We start from the raw sequence: 16,077 nt of genomic DNA, 5'->3' as shown, positions 1-16,077 counted from the left end.
TACAGAGAGAACCAGAGAGAGTCAGTGTGATAGACATAGAGAGAAACTGAGAGAGTCAGTGTGATAGACATAGAGAGAACCAGAGGGAGTCTGTGTGAAATACATAGAGAGAGTCAGTGTGATAGACATAGAGATAAACAGAGAGAGAGAGTCAGTGTGATAGACATAGAGATAAACAGAGAGAGAGAGTCAGTGTGATAGACATAGAGATAAACAGAGAGAGAGAGTCAGTGTGATAGATACAGAGAGAACCAGAGAGAGTCAGTGTGATAGACATAGAGAGAAACTGAGAGAGTCAGTGTGATAGACATAGAGATAAACAGAGAGAGAGAGTCAGTGTGATAGATACAGAGAGAACCAGAGAGAGTCAGTGTGATAGACATAGAGAGAAACTGAGAGAGTCAGTGTGATAGACATAGAGAGAACCAGAGAGAGTCAGTGTGATAGACATAGAGAGAACCAGAGAGAGTCAGTGTGATAGACATAGAGAGAAACTGAGAGAGTCAGTGTGATAGACATAGAGAGAACCAAAGAGGGAGTCTGTGTGAAATACATAGAGTCAGTGTGATAGACATAGAGATAAACAGAGAGAGAGAGTCAGTGTGATAGACATAGAGATAAACAGAGAGAGAGAGTCAGTGTGATAGACATAGAGATAAACAGAGAGAGAGAGTCAGTGTGATAGATACAGAGAGAACCAGAGAGAGTCAGTGTGATAGACATAGAGAGAAACTGAGAGAGTCAGTGTGATAGACATAGAGATAAACAGAGAGAGAGAGTCAGTGTGATAGATACAGAGAGAACCAGAGAGAGTCAGTGTGATAGACATAGAGAGAAACTGAGAGAGTCAGTGTGATAGACATAGAGAGAACCAGAGAGAGTCAGTGTGATAGACATAGAGAGAACCAGAGAGAGTCAGTGTGATAGACATAGAGAGAAACTGAGAGAGTCAGTGTGATAGACATAGAGATAAACAGAGAGAGAGAGTCAGTGTGATAGATACAGAGAGAACCAGAGAGATTCAGTGTGATAGACATAGAGAGAAACTGAGAGAGTCAGTGTGATAGACATAGAGATAAACAGAGAGAGAGAGTCAGTGTGATAGACATAGAGAGAAACAGAGAGAGTCAGTGTGATAGACATAGAGATAAACAGAGAGAGAGAGTCAGTGTGATAGATACAGAGAGAACCAGAGAGATTCAGTGTGATAGACATAGAGAGAACCAAAGAGGGAGTCTGTGTGAAATACATAGAGAGAGTCAGTGTGATAGACATAGATATAAACAGAGAGAGAGAGTCAGTGTGATAGATACAGAGAGAACCAGAGAGAGTCAGTGTGATAGACATAGAGAGAAACTGAGAGAGTCAGTGTGATAGACATAGAGAGAACCAGAGAGAGTCAGTGTGATAGACATAGAGAGAACCAGAGAGAGTCAGTGTGATAGACATAGAGAGAAACTGAGAGAGTCAGTGTGATAGACATAGAGAGAACCAAAGAGGGAGTCTGTGTGAAATACATAGAGAGAGTCAGTGTGATAGACATAGAGATAAACAGAGAGAGAGAGTCAGTGTGATAGACATAGAGATAAACAGAGAGAGAGAGTCAGTGTGATAGACATAGAGATAAACAGAGAGAGAGAGTCAGTGTGATAGATACAGAGAGAACCAGAGAGAGTCAGTGTGATAGACATAGAGAGAAACTGAGAGTCAGTGTGATAGACATAGAGATAAACAGAGAGAGAGAGTCAGTGTGATAGATACAGAGAGAACCAGAGAGAGTCAGTGTGATAGACATAGAGAGAAACTGAGAGAGTCAGTGTGATAGACATAGAGAGAACCAGAGAGAGTCAGTGTGATAGACATAGAGAGAACCAGAGAGAGTCAGTGTGATAGACATAGAGAGAACCAGAGAGTCAGTGTGATAGACATAGAGAGAAACTGAGAGAGTCAGTGTGATAGACATAGAGAGAACCAAAGAGGGAGTCTGTGTGAAATACATAGAGAGAGTCAGTGTGATAGACATAGAGATAAACAGAGAGAGAGAGTCAGTGTGATAGACATAGAGATAAACAGAGAGAGAGAGTCAGTGTGATAGACATAGAGATAAACAGAGAGAGAGTCAGTGTGATAGATACAGAGAGAACCAGAGAGAGTCAGTGTGATAGACATAGAGAGAAACTGAGAGAGTCAGTGTGATAGACATAGATAAACAGAGAGAGAGTCAGTGTGATAGATACAGAGAGAACCAGAGAGAGTCAGTGTGATAGACATAGAGAGAAACTGAGAGAGTCAGTGTGATAGACATAGAGAGAACCAGAGAGAGTCAGTGTGATAGACAGAGAGAGAGTCAGTGTGATAGATATAGAAAGAAACGGAGAGAGTCAGTGTGATAGATATAGAGAGAACCAGAGAACCAGAGAGAGAGTCAGTGTGATAGACATAGAGAGAGTCAGTGTGATAGACATAGAGAGAAACAGAGAGAGAGAGAGTCAGTGTGATTGACATAGAGAAACAGGGAGAGAGTCAGTGTGATAGACAGAGAGAGTCAGTGTGATAGACATAGAGTCAGTGTGATGGACATAGAGAGAGTCAGTGTGATGGACATAGAGAGAGTCAGTGTGATGGACATAGAGAGAGTCAGTGTGATGGACATAGAGAGAGTCAGTGTGATGGACATAGAGAGAGTCAGTGTGATGGACATAGAGAGAGTCAGTGTGATGGACATAGAGAGAGTCAGTGTGATGGACATAGAGAGAGTCAGTGTGATGGACATAGAGAGAGTCAGTGTGATGGGACATAGAGAGAGTCAGTGTGATGGGACATAGAGAGAGTCAGTGTGATGGGACATAGAGAGAGTCAGTGTGATGGGACATACATTTACATTTAAGTCATTTAGCAGACGCTCTTATCCAGAGCGACTTACAAATTGGTGCATTCACCTTATGACATCCAGTGGAACAGTCACTTTACAATAGTGCATCTAAATCTTAAAGGGGGGGGGTGAGAGGGATTACTTATCCTATCCTAGGTATTCCTTAGAGAGAGTCAGTGTGATAGACATAGAGAGAACCAGAGAGAGAGAGTCAGTGGGATAGACATAGAGAGAAACAGAGAGAGAGAGAGAGTCCGTGGGATAGACATAGAGAGAAACAGAGAGAGAGAGCGAGTCAGTGGGATAGACAGAGAGAAACAGAGAGAGAGTCAGTGGGATAGACATAGAGAGAGTCAGTGTGATAGACATAGAGAGAAACAGAGAGAGAGAGAGTCAGTGGGATAGACATAGTAAAACAGGGAGAGAGTCAGTGTGATAGACAGAGAGAGTCAGTGTGATAGACAGAGAGAGTCAGTGTGATAGACAGAGAGAGTCCGTGTGATAGACATAGAGAGTCAGTGTGATGGACATAGAGAACCAGAGAGAGAGTCTGTGAAAGACAGAGAGAGTCAGTATGATAGATACAGAGAGAGTCAGTGTGATAGACAGAGAGAGTCAGTGTGATAGACAGAGAGAGTCAGTGTGATAGACATAGAGAGTCAGTGTGATGGACATAGAGAGAACCAGAGAGAGAGTCTGTGAAAGACAGAGAGAGTCTGTGAAAGACAGAGAGAGTCAGTGTGATAGATACAGAGAGAGTCAGTGTGATAGACATAGAGTCAGTGTGATAGATATAGAGAGAAACAGAGAGAGAGTCTGTGAAAGACAGAGAGAGTCAGTGTGATAGACATAGAGAGAACCAGAGAGAGTCAGTGTGATTGACATAGAGAGAGTCAGTGTGATAGACATAGAGAGAGTCAGTGTGATTGACATAGAGAGAGTCAGTGTGATAGACATAGAGAGAGTCAGTGTGATAGACATAGAGAGAGTCAGTGTGATAGATATAGAGAGAAACAGAGAGAGTCAGTGTGATAGACATAGAGTCAGTGTGATAGACATAGAGTCAGTGTGATAGACATAGAGTCAGTGTGATGGACATAGAGTGAGTCAGTGTGATGGACATAGAGAGAGTCAGTGTGATGGACATAGAGAGAGTCAGTGTGATGGACATAGAGAGAGTCAGTGTGATGGGACATAGAGTGAGTCAGTGTGATGGGACATAGAGAGAGTCAGTGTGATGGGACATAGAGAGAGTCAGTGTGATGGACATGGAGAGAAACAGAGAGAGAGAGTCAGTGTGATAGACATAGAGAGAGTCAGTGTGATAGACATAGAGAGAGTCAGTGTGATAGACATAGAGAGAGTCAGTGTGATAGACATAGAGAGAGTCAGTGTGATAGACATAGAGAGAGTCAGTGTGATAGACATAGAGAGAACCAGAGAGAGAGAGAGTCAGTGGGATAGACATAGAGAGAAACAGAGAGAGAGAGAGTCCGTGGGATAGACATAAAGAGAAACAGAGAGAGAGAGAGAGCGAGTCAGTGGGATAGACATAGAGAGAGTCAGTGTGATAGACATAGAGAGAAACAGAGAGAGAGAGAGTCAGTGTGATAGACATAGAGAGAAACAGAGAGAGAGAGAGAGTCAGTGGGATAGACATAGATAGAAACAGAGAGAGAGAGAGTCAGTGTGATAGACATAGAGAGAAACAGAGAGAGAGAACGAGTCAGTGGGATAGACATAGAGAGAGTCAGTGTGATAGACATAGAGAGAAACAGAGAGAGAGAGAGTCAGTGTGATAGACAGAGAGAAACAGAGAGAGAGAGAGAGTCAGTGTGATAGACATAGAGAGAAACAGAGAGAGAGAGAGAGTCAGTGGGATAGACATAGTAAAACAGGGAGAGAGTCAGTGTGATAGACATAGAGAGTCAGTGTGATAGACAGAGAGAGTCAGTGTGATAGACAGAGAGAGAACCAGAGAGAGAGTCTGTGAAAGACAGAGAGAGTCAGTATGATAGATACAGAGAGAGTCAGTGTGATAGACAGAGAGAGTCAGTGTGATAGACAGAGAGAGTCAGTGTGATAGACATAGAGAGTCTGTGTGATGGACATAGAGAGAACCAGAGAGAGAGTCTGTGAAAGACAGAGTCAGTGTGATAGACATAGAGATAAACAGAGAGTCTGTTTGAAATACATAGAGAGAGTCAGTGTGATATATATAGAGAGAAACTGAGAGAGTCAGTGTGATAGACATAGAGTCAGTGTGATGGACATAGAGAGAACCAGAGAGAGTCAGTGTGATAGATACAGAGAGAACCAGAGAGAGTCAGTGTGATAGACATAGAGAGAACCAGAGAGAGTCAGTGTGATAGACATAGAGAGAACCAGAGAGAGTCAGTGTGATAGACAGAGAGAGAGTCAGTGTGATAGACAGAGAGAGAGTCAGTGTGATAGATATAGAAAGAAACGGAGAGAGTCAGTGTGATAGAATTTCAGAGAACCAGAGAGAGAGTCAGTGTGATAGACATAGAGAGAAACAGAGAGTCAGAATGATAGAAACGGAGAGTGTGAGTGTTTTTGTTGCTGTTGAATTATGTTTAGTTCTAAAACTGATGATGTATGTCCTTCATTGTAGCCTTGTGCAGGTGCTTGGTGTCACCATGGCAACACTAAACTTGGGTCCTTGAGTTTGCTCCACAGTTGCCAGAAAAAGTGCTGACAATGTGAAATGATGCCTGCAGCAGCATTCCACTGCTGACTTGCCTCTGAAGCATAGCAGGGTTGATCCCCTGATGGGAGGCCAGATGCTGCTGGAAGTGGTATTGGAGGGCCATTACGAGGCACTCTTTCCTCTGGTCATAATTATATATATATATATCTCCGGGCAGTGCTTGGGGACGTAACCCTGTGTAGGGTGTCGTCTTTCGGATGGGACTTTAAATGGGTGTCCTGACTCTGTGGTCACAAAAAAATCCCAAGGGATTTATCGTAAGAGTAGGGGGGTTAACCCCGGTGTCCTGGCTAAATTCCCAATCTGTCCCTCAAACCATCATGGCCACCTAATCATCCCCGGCTTCCAATTGGCTCATTCATCCCCCTCCTCTCCCCTGCATTGCTGTAGATGAGACTGTGTTCTCAGTCAACTTGCCTGGTAAAATAAATGGAAATATCTGATCCAGCGCAGTACGTTTTGGATTAGCATGGTAATGTGAAAAGGATAGAACTTTATTTTAAACTGAAGTTGCCATGGTGACATACAGTGCTGAGCGATCCATTCCAGCAGAGTGCCCTGCTGAACACTAACTGCCATCTGAGGACACATCGATGTGTGTGTGTGCATGTGTATTGATACTGTGTGCGTGTGTATTGATACTGTGTGCGTGTGTATTGATACTGTGTGCGTGTGTATTGATACTGTGTGCGTGTGTATTGATACTGTGTGTGTGTGTGTATTGATACTGTGTGCCTGTGTATTGATACTGTGTGCCTGTGTATTGATACTGTGTGCGTGTGTATTGATACTGTGTGCGTGTGTATTGATACTGTGTGTGTGTGTGTATTGATACTGTGTGCGTGTGTATTGATACTGTGTGCGTGTGTATTGATACTGTGTGTGTGCGTGTGTATTGATACTGTGTGTGTGTGTGTGTATTGATACTGTGTGCCTGTGTATTGATACTGTGTGCCTGTGTATTGATACTGTGTGCCTGTGTATTGATACTGTGCCTGTGTATTGATACTGTGTGTGTGCGCCTGTGTATTGATACTGTATGCCTGTGTATTGATACTGTGTGTGTGTGCCTGTGTATTGATACTGTGTGTGTGTGCCTGTGTATTGATACTGTGTGCCTGTGTATTGATACTGTGTGTGTGCCTGTGTATTGATACTGTGTGTGTGCCTGTGTATTGATACTGTGCCTGTGTATTGATACTGTGTGTGTGCGCCTGTGTATTGATACTGTGTGCCTGTCTATTGATACTGTGTGTGTGCGTGTGTATTGATACTGTGTGCCTGTGTATTGATACTGTGTGCCTGTGTATTGATACTGTGTGTGTGTGTGTGTGTGTGTGTGTGTGTGTGTGTGTGTGTGTGTGTGTGTGTGTGTGTGTGTGTGTGTGTGTGTGTGTGTGTGTGTGTGTGTGTGTGTGTGTGTGTGTGTGTGTGTGTGTGTGTGTATTGATACTGTGTGCGTGTTTATTGATACTGTGTGCGTGTTTATTGATACTGTGTGCGCGTGTGTATTGATACTGTGTGTGTCAGGATTTCGGTTATATACAGTACAACAAGTGTAGACTTTACAGTGAAGTCTTACTTCCCAACGGTGTAGAGTTAAAAAGTAAGACAAATATTTTCTAAATAAATAAAGGAAATAGTAACACAATAAAAACAATAACAAGGCTGTACACAAGGAGTACCAGTACCAAGTCAATGTGCAGGGGTACAAGGTAGTTGAGGTAATAACAAGGCTATACACAAGGAGTACCAGTACCAAGTCAATGTGCAGGGGTACGAGGTAGTTGAGGTAATAACAAGGCTATACACAAGGAGTACCAGTACCAAGTCAATGTGCAGGGGTACGAGGTAGTTGAGGTAATAACAAGGCTATACACAAGGAGTACCAGTACCAAGTCAATTTGCAGGGGTACAAGGTAGTTGAGGTAAATTAGGTAATATGTGGGTAGGGGTAAAATGTGACTAGGCAATCAGGACACACACTATATGTACAAAAGTATGTGGATACCTCTTCAAATTAGTGGATTTGGCTATTTCATCTCGTTGCTGACAGGTGTATAAAATTTAGAACATTGGCAGTAGAATGGTCTTACTGAAGAGCTCATTGACTTTCCACATGACACCGTCACAGGATGCCACCATTCCAACAAGTCAGTTCTTCAAATTTCTGCTAAGCTAGAGCTTCCCCTGTCAACTGTAAGTGCTGTTATTGTGAAGTGGAAATGTCTAGGAGCAAGAACGGATCAGCCGTGAAGTGGCAGGCCACACAAGCTCACAGAACGGGACCGCTGAAGCGTGTTGCGCCTGTCCTCGGTTGCAACACTCCCTACAGAGTTACAAACTGCCTCTGGAAGCAACGTCAGCACAAAAACTGTTAGTCAGGAGCTTAATGAAATGGGTTTCCATGGCTGAGAAGCCGTACACAAGCCTAAGATCACCATGCTCAATGCCAAGCGTCGTGTGGAGTGGTGTAAAGGTCGTCGCCATTGGACTCAGTGGAAACACGTTCTCTAGAGCAGGCATTCCCAAACTGGGGTACGTACGTGCAATGCCGTTGGGGGTACGCCGAATAAAAATGTGATTCGCATTTTTTATTTTTTATTATAATAATAAAAAATAGGTCTTCACAATTTCAAACTGTCCATTTATATTTTCCAACGGGGCTATACATTTGGGTGAGGTTTTTGTCTCACCTGAGTAGCCTCGTTTCACTGCCCCCCAAAAAATGAAACCATCTAGTGTTCAACGAAATAACAACACAATGTTAAATACTGGTAGCCTAGTCAATTAATTAACATCCAATCACATTAACTGTTACTCTCTCACAGGAAACCTTCACTCTTGCGCAGACATTTAGAAACTAAACATGACAATTTGAAAAATTGAAGCGTCCACAATAGTATTGAGCTTGCCTGTTCTAACCACTCGGTAGCTCACCATATCAATAGTATTGGGCTTGCCTGTTCTAACCACTCGGTAGCTCACCATATCAATAGTATTGGGCTTGCCTGTTCTAACCACTCGGTAGCTCACCATATCAATAGTATTGGGCTTGCCTGTTCTAACCACTCGGTAGCTCACCATATCAATAGTATTGAGCTTGCCTGTTCTAACCACTCGGTAGCTCACCATATCAATAGTATTGAGCTTGCCTGTTCTAACCACTCGGTAGCTCACCATATCAATAGTATTGGGCTTGCCTGTTCTAACCACTACCGAGTGGTTAGAACAGGCAAGCCCAATACTATTGTGGACGCTTCGGATATGGCTGGGATAATGCTGGGGGAAAAGGCCTAAAAAACTACACAGACAATGCCTTCATCAAAGAACACTGTTTCACAACGCATCAGTGACATGGCATGAGATGTTTTGAAACAATTACTACTTCACATACAAGCCAGTGAATTCTATGTGTTACAGCTGGATGAGTCAACAGACGTGACATAGCTGCTTGGTATATGTCCGTTACATTTTTATTGAACTTTTATTTAACTAGGCAAGTCAGTTAAGAACAAATTCTTATTTTCAATGACAACCTAGGAACAGTAGGTTAACTGCCTTGTTCAGGGGCAGAACAACAGTTTTTTACCTTGTCAGCTCGGGGATTCAATCTTGCAACCTTTCGGTTACAAGTCCAACATTCTAACCACTAAGCTACCTGCCCCCCCCCAGTGGAAGACATCCTCTTCTGGAAATCAAGACAACATGAGAGGATATTTTTAAAGTACTGGGCAGCTTTGTGACGTCAAATGGACTTTGATGGTCAAAATGTGTTGGTATCTGTACTGATGGCGCAAAAGCCATGACAGGGAGACATAGTGGAGTGGTAACGTGCGTGTAAGCAGTTGCTCCCGACATCACTTGGGTACACTGCAGCATCCACCGAGAGGCTCTTGGGTACACTGCAGCATCCACCGAGAGGCTCTTGGGTACACTGCAGCATCCACCGAGAGGCTCTTGGGTACACTGCAGCATCCACCGAGAGGCTCTTGGGTACACTGCAGCATCCACCGAGAGGCTCTTGGGTACACTGCAGCATCCACCGAGAGGCTCTTGAGTACACTGCAGCATCCACCGAGAGGCTCTTGGGTACACTGCAGCATCCACCGAGAGGCTCTTGGGTACACTGCAGCATCCACTGAGCGGCTCTTACTGCCAAGGGAATGCCTGACAGCTTGAAAGACATTTTGGACACTACAGTGAAAATGGTTAACTTTGTTAAAGCAAGGCCCCTGAACTTTTGTTTATTTTCTGCATTATGGAATCATATGGGTAGTGACCATGTAACGCTTTTACAACATACGGAAGTGCGCTGGTTATCAAGGGGCAAAGTATTGACACATTTTTTTGAATTGAGAAACGATCTTAAACTTGTCTGACTGTTTGCATGATGACGAGTTCCTCACACGACTGTCTGGGTGATGTTTTTTCTTGCCTGAATGATCTGAATCTAGGATTACAGTGACTCTTCTCAACTATATTCAATGTGAGGGACCAAATTGAGGCTATGATTAAGAAGTTGGAGCTCTTCTCTGTCTGCATTAACAAGGACAACACACAGGTCTTTCCATCATTGTATGATTTTTTTGTGTGCAAATGAACTCAAGCTTACGGACAATGTCAAATGTGATGTAGCGAAGCTCCTGATTGAGATGGGTCCGCAATTACATAGGTACTTTCCCGAAACGGACAAAACAAACAACTGGATTCGTTATCCCTTTCATGCCCTGCCTCCAGTCCACTTACCGATATCTGAACAAGAGAGCCTCATTGAAATTGCAACAAGCGGTTCTGTGAAAATTGAATTTAATCAGAAGCTACTGTCAGATTTCTGGATAGGGCTGCGCTTAGAGTTTCTTGCCTTGGCAAATCACGCTCTTAAGACACTGATGCCATTTGCAACCACGTACATATGTGAGAGTGGAATCTCGGCCCTCACTAGCATTAAAACTAAATGCAGGCACAGACTGTGTGTGGACAATGATTTAAGACTGAGACTCTCTCCAATGCAACCCAACATTGCAGAGTTATGTGCATTCTTTCAAGCACACCCTTCTCATTAACCTGTGGTGAGTTATTCACCATTTTTGATTAACAAAATATGGTTGTTTATGTAGATGGTTAAATAAATGGCAAAATTGTTGATTATTATAATATTATTATTTGTGCCCTGGTCCTATGAGAGCTCTTTGTCACTTCCCACGAGCCGGGTTGTGACAAACTCACACTCATTCTTATGTGTAATAAATGTATTGTGTAGTGTGTGTGTGGCAGGCAACAATGATGGCAAAAAAAATAACATTTGAGAGTGCACTGACCCTGGTGCTAGAGGGGGTACGTGGCTGGAGGTTGAATGTTTGAAGGGGTACGGGAATTACTCTTCACCATCTGGCAGTCCGATGGATGAATCTGTGTTGGATGGATGCCAGGAGAATGCTATCTGTCCCAATGCATAGTGCCAACTGTAAGGTTTGGTAGAGGTGGAATAATGCTTTGGGGCTGTTTTTCATGGTTCGGGCTAAGCCCTTTAGACAATGACATTCTAGATGATTCTGTGCTTCCAACTTTGTGCCAACAGTTTGGGGAAAGCCCTTTCCTGTTTCAGCATGACAATGCTCCCGTGCACAAAGCGAGGTCCATACAGAAATGGTTTGTCAAGATCGGTGTGGAAGAACTTGACTGGTCTACACCAAGCCCTGACCTTAACCCCTTCGAACACCTTTGGGATGAATTGGAACGCCGACTGCGAGCCAGGCCTGATCGCCCAACATCAGTGCTCAACCTCACTAATGGAAACAAGTCCCCGCAGCAACGTTCCAACATCTAGTGGAAAGCCTCCCCAGAAGAGTAGAGGCTGTTAAAGCAGAAAAGGCGGGACCAGCTGTTCAGGGGCCTTTAGGTCACAGACTTGATGCTCCGGTACCGCTTGCCATGCGGTAGCAGAGAGAACAGTCTATGACTTGAGTGGCTGGAGTCTTCCTCTGACACTGCCAGAGTAGAGGCCTGGACTATAGGCTATCATTTCTTCTTTCTTTGCACGGGAAAAACACATTTCATGCAATTCTAATACACTTTATATGACTGGAGACATTAGCAGAATCTATTTTAATTAGACAAATTCCAGGGTAGCCTACTCCGCTGACACTGTCAAACAATCAATCACATCTACTTTGTCCATATAATAGGCCTATGAGAAGGGGAGACATGAATACAATATAACATCCATCTAAACTGGAGGAGGAAATTATTGTCCAAAAACTAACTTAAGTGGCACTGACCCAACAACGATAAAGAGTGGATGTGCGCACTCACCGGGGACATGGTCGATGTTCTCCACTGGTGCCGATAAGATACACTATAGGCCTATTGTTTTTTCTCTCAACTAAAATACTGATTAGAGTCTATTCATTGTGTTCTCTTTACAGCAATAGCCATTTGCTTTCCAACTATTTTTTTCCCTCGATTGAATCTGTATGCTGTGTGTGGGATAAATAAGATGCATAACCAATATACACACGCGCCACGAAATAATGCAAATAGACCGATAAGCATGACCGGTCCAATGTATTTACATCAATTAATAAGCACAAAGGCATTCTTTTTTTCTTCTCCCGGACAATTTTATTTAACGTCTTTTCATTTTTTTTGTGGCCAAAAGCCGGCTATTACCAGCTAACGGAAACCCCGGTGTGGGTGTGTGTGTGTGTCCAGGCGGAGCTACGTGGGTGTAGAGCTGGTTCAGTGGCTGTGTGAGCAGTGTGTGTACGTGCGCTGTCGGAGTATGGCCGTGCGCGTCTGGCAGGTCCTACTGGAGCTGGGCATCCTACTGTCTGGTGAGTATACACACACACACACACACACACACACACACACACACACACACACACACACACACACACACACACACACACACACACACACACACACACACACTCTTCTTACCCTGGCATTTCAGCTTAGTCTTTCTGTGTGTGTGTTTCAGTGGACCAGCGTGTGGTGTTTGGGGACTCTAACTCCTACTACCAGTTCAGCTTTGAGGAGTGTGAGTCTGCAGCCTGCGAGTTCTGCAGCCTGGAGAAGGAGGCATGGCCAGAGGCTGTTAGGCTCCTCCTACAGCTCGTCCCATACGTCCAGTTCAGAACTGGGTAATTGTGTGTGAACGTGACCCAGTGTTCCATGACCATCAACGTGTGTGTGTGTGTGTTATAAGAGACACACATACACCAGGACATAAATGAAAGCAGTGTTCCAACTCTTGACAAGATTCATCTCTAATCTCGCTACATATTGTTAATCCCTTAGTCTGACAGACAGACAGACTGACAGACACAAACATCTCTTCAATAGACTCTCTCTTTATAGCTGAAGCTGGGTCCGTGTTGGGTGGGTGGGTGGGGGGGGTGGTGTTCTGAGTGTCACACAGAATTCCAGTTCCCTCCGATAGAATTCCAACTGAGCCTGCTACTGAACTCAATATGTCACTCAGAGAGAGGAAGAATGGGAGAGAGGAGAGGGAAAAAAACAGGGGGAGCGAGAGAAATGATAACTTCCGACGACAGAGAATAGAGAGGCACAAAGACCGAGAGGGAGAGATAATCTCTAACCACCCCTTCCTCTCCTCCCCTCGCCTTGTCCTCTTTTGTGTAGTCAGGAGGTAGAGCTGGAAGGAGGGAGGGAGGGAAAGAGAGAGTGTGATGCCATCACTATCTGTCCTGCTACTGCATCCATCATGGTTTATCAGATCACACGCTCTCCCGCACACACATCCACACACACATGCACACACACACTCTTTCTCCTTCGCAACTGAAGCCACAGAAAAATGTAAATGATATGCAAATTATTCTGGGAACAGTGGGAAGGTGTGTGTGTGATAGAGAGTGAGAGGGACTGTAGTATACAAAATGTGTCTTCTAAAAGACAACACATTACATCAGAGGCCTGAGGGCACTTTGTTCTGCTGCTAAAGAGATTAGTTTACCCTAAAACACTGTCCTGTTGATACACACACACACACACACAGAAAAAACATGTACGCACATACACACACACACTCACACACACAGACAGAAGGAGGAAAAGAGAGGAGAGAACAAAGTCTTGTTTCCTGTTTAGATCCAGTAGCAGTCAAGGTGGCAGTAGAGGTACCAACAGAGAGACCAGTATAGCAGGGCTATTCAACTAGAGTGCCTTTAGAAAATATTCATAGCCCTTGACTTATTCCAAAATGTGTGTTGTTACAGCCTGAATTAAGGATGGATTCAATTGTTTCTCTCACGCATCTACACACAATACCCCATAATGACAAAGTGAAAACATGTTTTTAGAAATCTTAGCAAAGTTTTTGAAAATGAAGTACAGAAATATCTTATTTACATACAGTACCAGTCAAAAGTTTGGACACCTACTCATTAAAAAATGTTTTTTTTTGTGTGTGACTTTTTCTACATTGTAGAATAATAGTGACAACGTCAAACCTATGTAATAGCACAAATGGAATCATGTAGAAAATCAAAAAAGTGTTATTAAAATACATATGTTTAACTTTTAAACAAGGTACACCTGTTAATTGAAATTCATTCCAGGTGACTACCTCATGTAGCTGGTTGAGAGAATGCCAAGAGTGTGCAAAGCTGTCATCAAGGCAAAGGGTGGCTACTTTGAAGAATATAACATATATTTTTATTTGTTTAACACTCTTTTTGGTTACTACATGATTCCATATTTGTTATTTCATAGTTATGTCTTCATAATTTTTCTATAATGTAGAAAATAGTCAAAAATAAAGAAAAACCCTTGAGTGAGTGTGTTTTGACTGGTACTGTAAGTATTCACACACATGTTAGAATCACCTTCGGCAGTCTTCATGGGTAATTCTCTTTGCACACCTGGATTGAACAATATTTGCACATTATCATTTAAAACAAAGTGTGTGTGTGTGTGTGTGTGTGTGTTGTAGGTCTGAGGAGGACTCGGAGGGGAACAGAGATGTTTGCGGGGACAGCTTTCTCCAGATGAAAGCACTAGAGAGACTCACCTCCACGGTGTGTGTGTGTGTGTGTGTGTGTGTGTGTGTGTGTGTGTGTGTGTGTGTGTGTGTGTGTGTGTGTGTGTGTGTGTGTGTGTGTGTGTGTGTGTGTGTGTGTGTGTGTGTGTGTGTGTGTGTGTGTGTGTGTGTGTGTGTGTGTGCAACTGCCTGCCTGTTTGACAGGAGCTGTCATTGAGTTTGCTGTATGTTCTACCCCTACAGGTCCAGAATGAGTTGGCTGCTGCTCTTGCCCGCAAGGCTCGCAAAACCAGTGAGTTGGTTACTATATTACATGTGGTACTATATTATGTGTGTTAGTGATGCGCAGGTCAGCTGTTTGTTCCCCCGAAGCCGCCTGCTAATAACCCATCCTCAATGCCTCAACTATATGTGATAAAGTGTGGTCACACCCAACCTTAATCGCAAATAGAAAATGCACTGTACAGTCAGATTACGGAACAATTTTTTACCAGGGGATTTGACAGGATTTCTTTATTTAAGCCTAATTGAGACGTTTGTGCATATAATTTCCAACATTTTGGTAGTTGTTAGTATTTGTTAGTCAACATGTCTGTCATTAATGCCCTAGAAGACAAAATAAACTCTTGCTCACCAGAATGTTAGATATCGATGACTGCTTCAATGTAGTTGACATCGGTAAAGTTTTCTCTTTCCTCTCTGCTTGTCTTGCACAGCAGACGTTTAGGGACCAGGGAGAAAATGCAATAACATATATATATTTTTAAATGGCATCGGTTTTAAGGAAATTAAAAGCATGTGAATACGAACCAACATGTTTCTGATAAGATTTCAGTTTGACATGGAGGCATATTTTAGGTGGTTGAAATGCTATCAGATTTAAAAGGATTTGGGGGAGGAACTTGGGGAAGACGCCTGGGAATCTGTGCTGCACAGGGTGCACTCGTCCTCTTTTAGCACTAGACACAGCCTCATTCAATTCAAGGTGGTTCACTGTATCCACTGGTCGGGGGCCAAACTTGGAAGAATATTCTCTGATTTTGATCCTACCTGTGTCAGATGTAAAGTGGAACCAGCCACACTGTTGCATATGTTTTGGGGCTGTCATAAACTGTCAGGTTTCTGGGAATTAATATTTAAATGTTTCTCTGATATATATGACACTGTTATAGATCCGTCTCCCCTTACAGCCCTTTTTGGAGTACTGCCCATGGGTACCCCCTATCAAGAATCCAGTCGGACACTGTTGCTTATACAACTCTTTTAGCTAGACGGCTAATACTACAGAACTGGAAGATGGCAGCTCCCCCATCTTATAAATATTGGGTGAGGGATGTGTTGTGCTCTCTGAAACTAGAACAAATGTAATTTAATTCACGTGGGAACCCCAAACTGTTTGATGAGGCTTGGGCTCCATTCCGGTCTTACTTTAAACAGTCCATCCTCTGATGGTATTCCAATTAA

At 43.3% G+C, this 16,077-nt stretch overlaps 1 protein-coding gene across 1 annotated transcript in view; it reads left to right on the top strand.

The window, feature by feature from the left end:
• The window catches only part of rapgef5a (Rap guanine nucleotide exchange factor (GEF) 5a), a 132,938-nt gene that overhangs the window by 65,890 nt on the left and 50,971 nt on the right, over positions 1-16,077 (top strand). Inside the window, exons 4-7 of the mRNA XM_046325725.1 lie at positions 12,318-12,439; positions 12,589-12,751; positions 14,566-14,650; positions 14,857-14,905. Of these exons, the coding sequence (XP_046181681.1) occupies positions 12,318-12,439; positions 12,589-12,751; positions 14,566-14,650; positions 14,857-14,905 (419 nt within the window). The remainder of the gene's footprint in view (positions 1-12,317; positions 12,440-12,588; positions 12,752-14,565; positions 14,651-14,856; positions 14,906-16,077) is intronic.

This window comes from Oncorhynchus gorbuscha, linkage group LG24 (genome assembly GCF_021184085.1).
Source record: "Oncorhynchus gorbuscha isolate QuinsamMale2020 ecotype Even-year linkage group LG24, OgorEven_v1.0, whole genome shotgun sequence".
In the NCBI taxonomy this organism is placed as follows: Eukaryota; Metazoa; Chordata; class Actinopteri; order Salmoniformes; family Salmonidae; genus Oncorhynchus; species Oncorhynchus gorbuscha.
The sequence above is the reverse complement of the archived record's forward strand: the minus strand, read 5'-3'. Positions and strand labels throughout refer to the sequence as shown.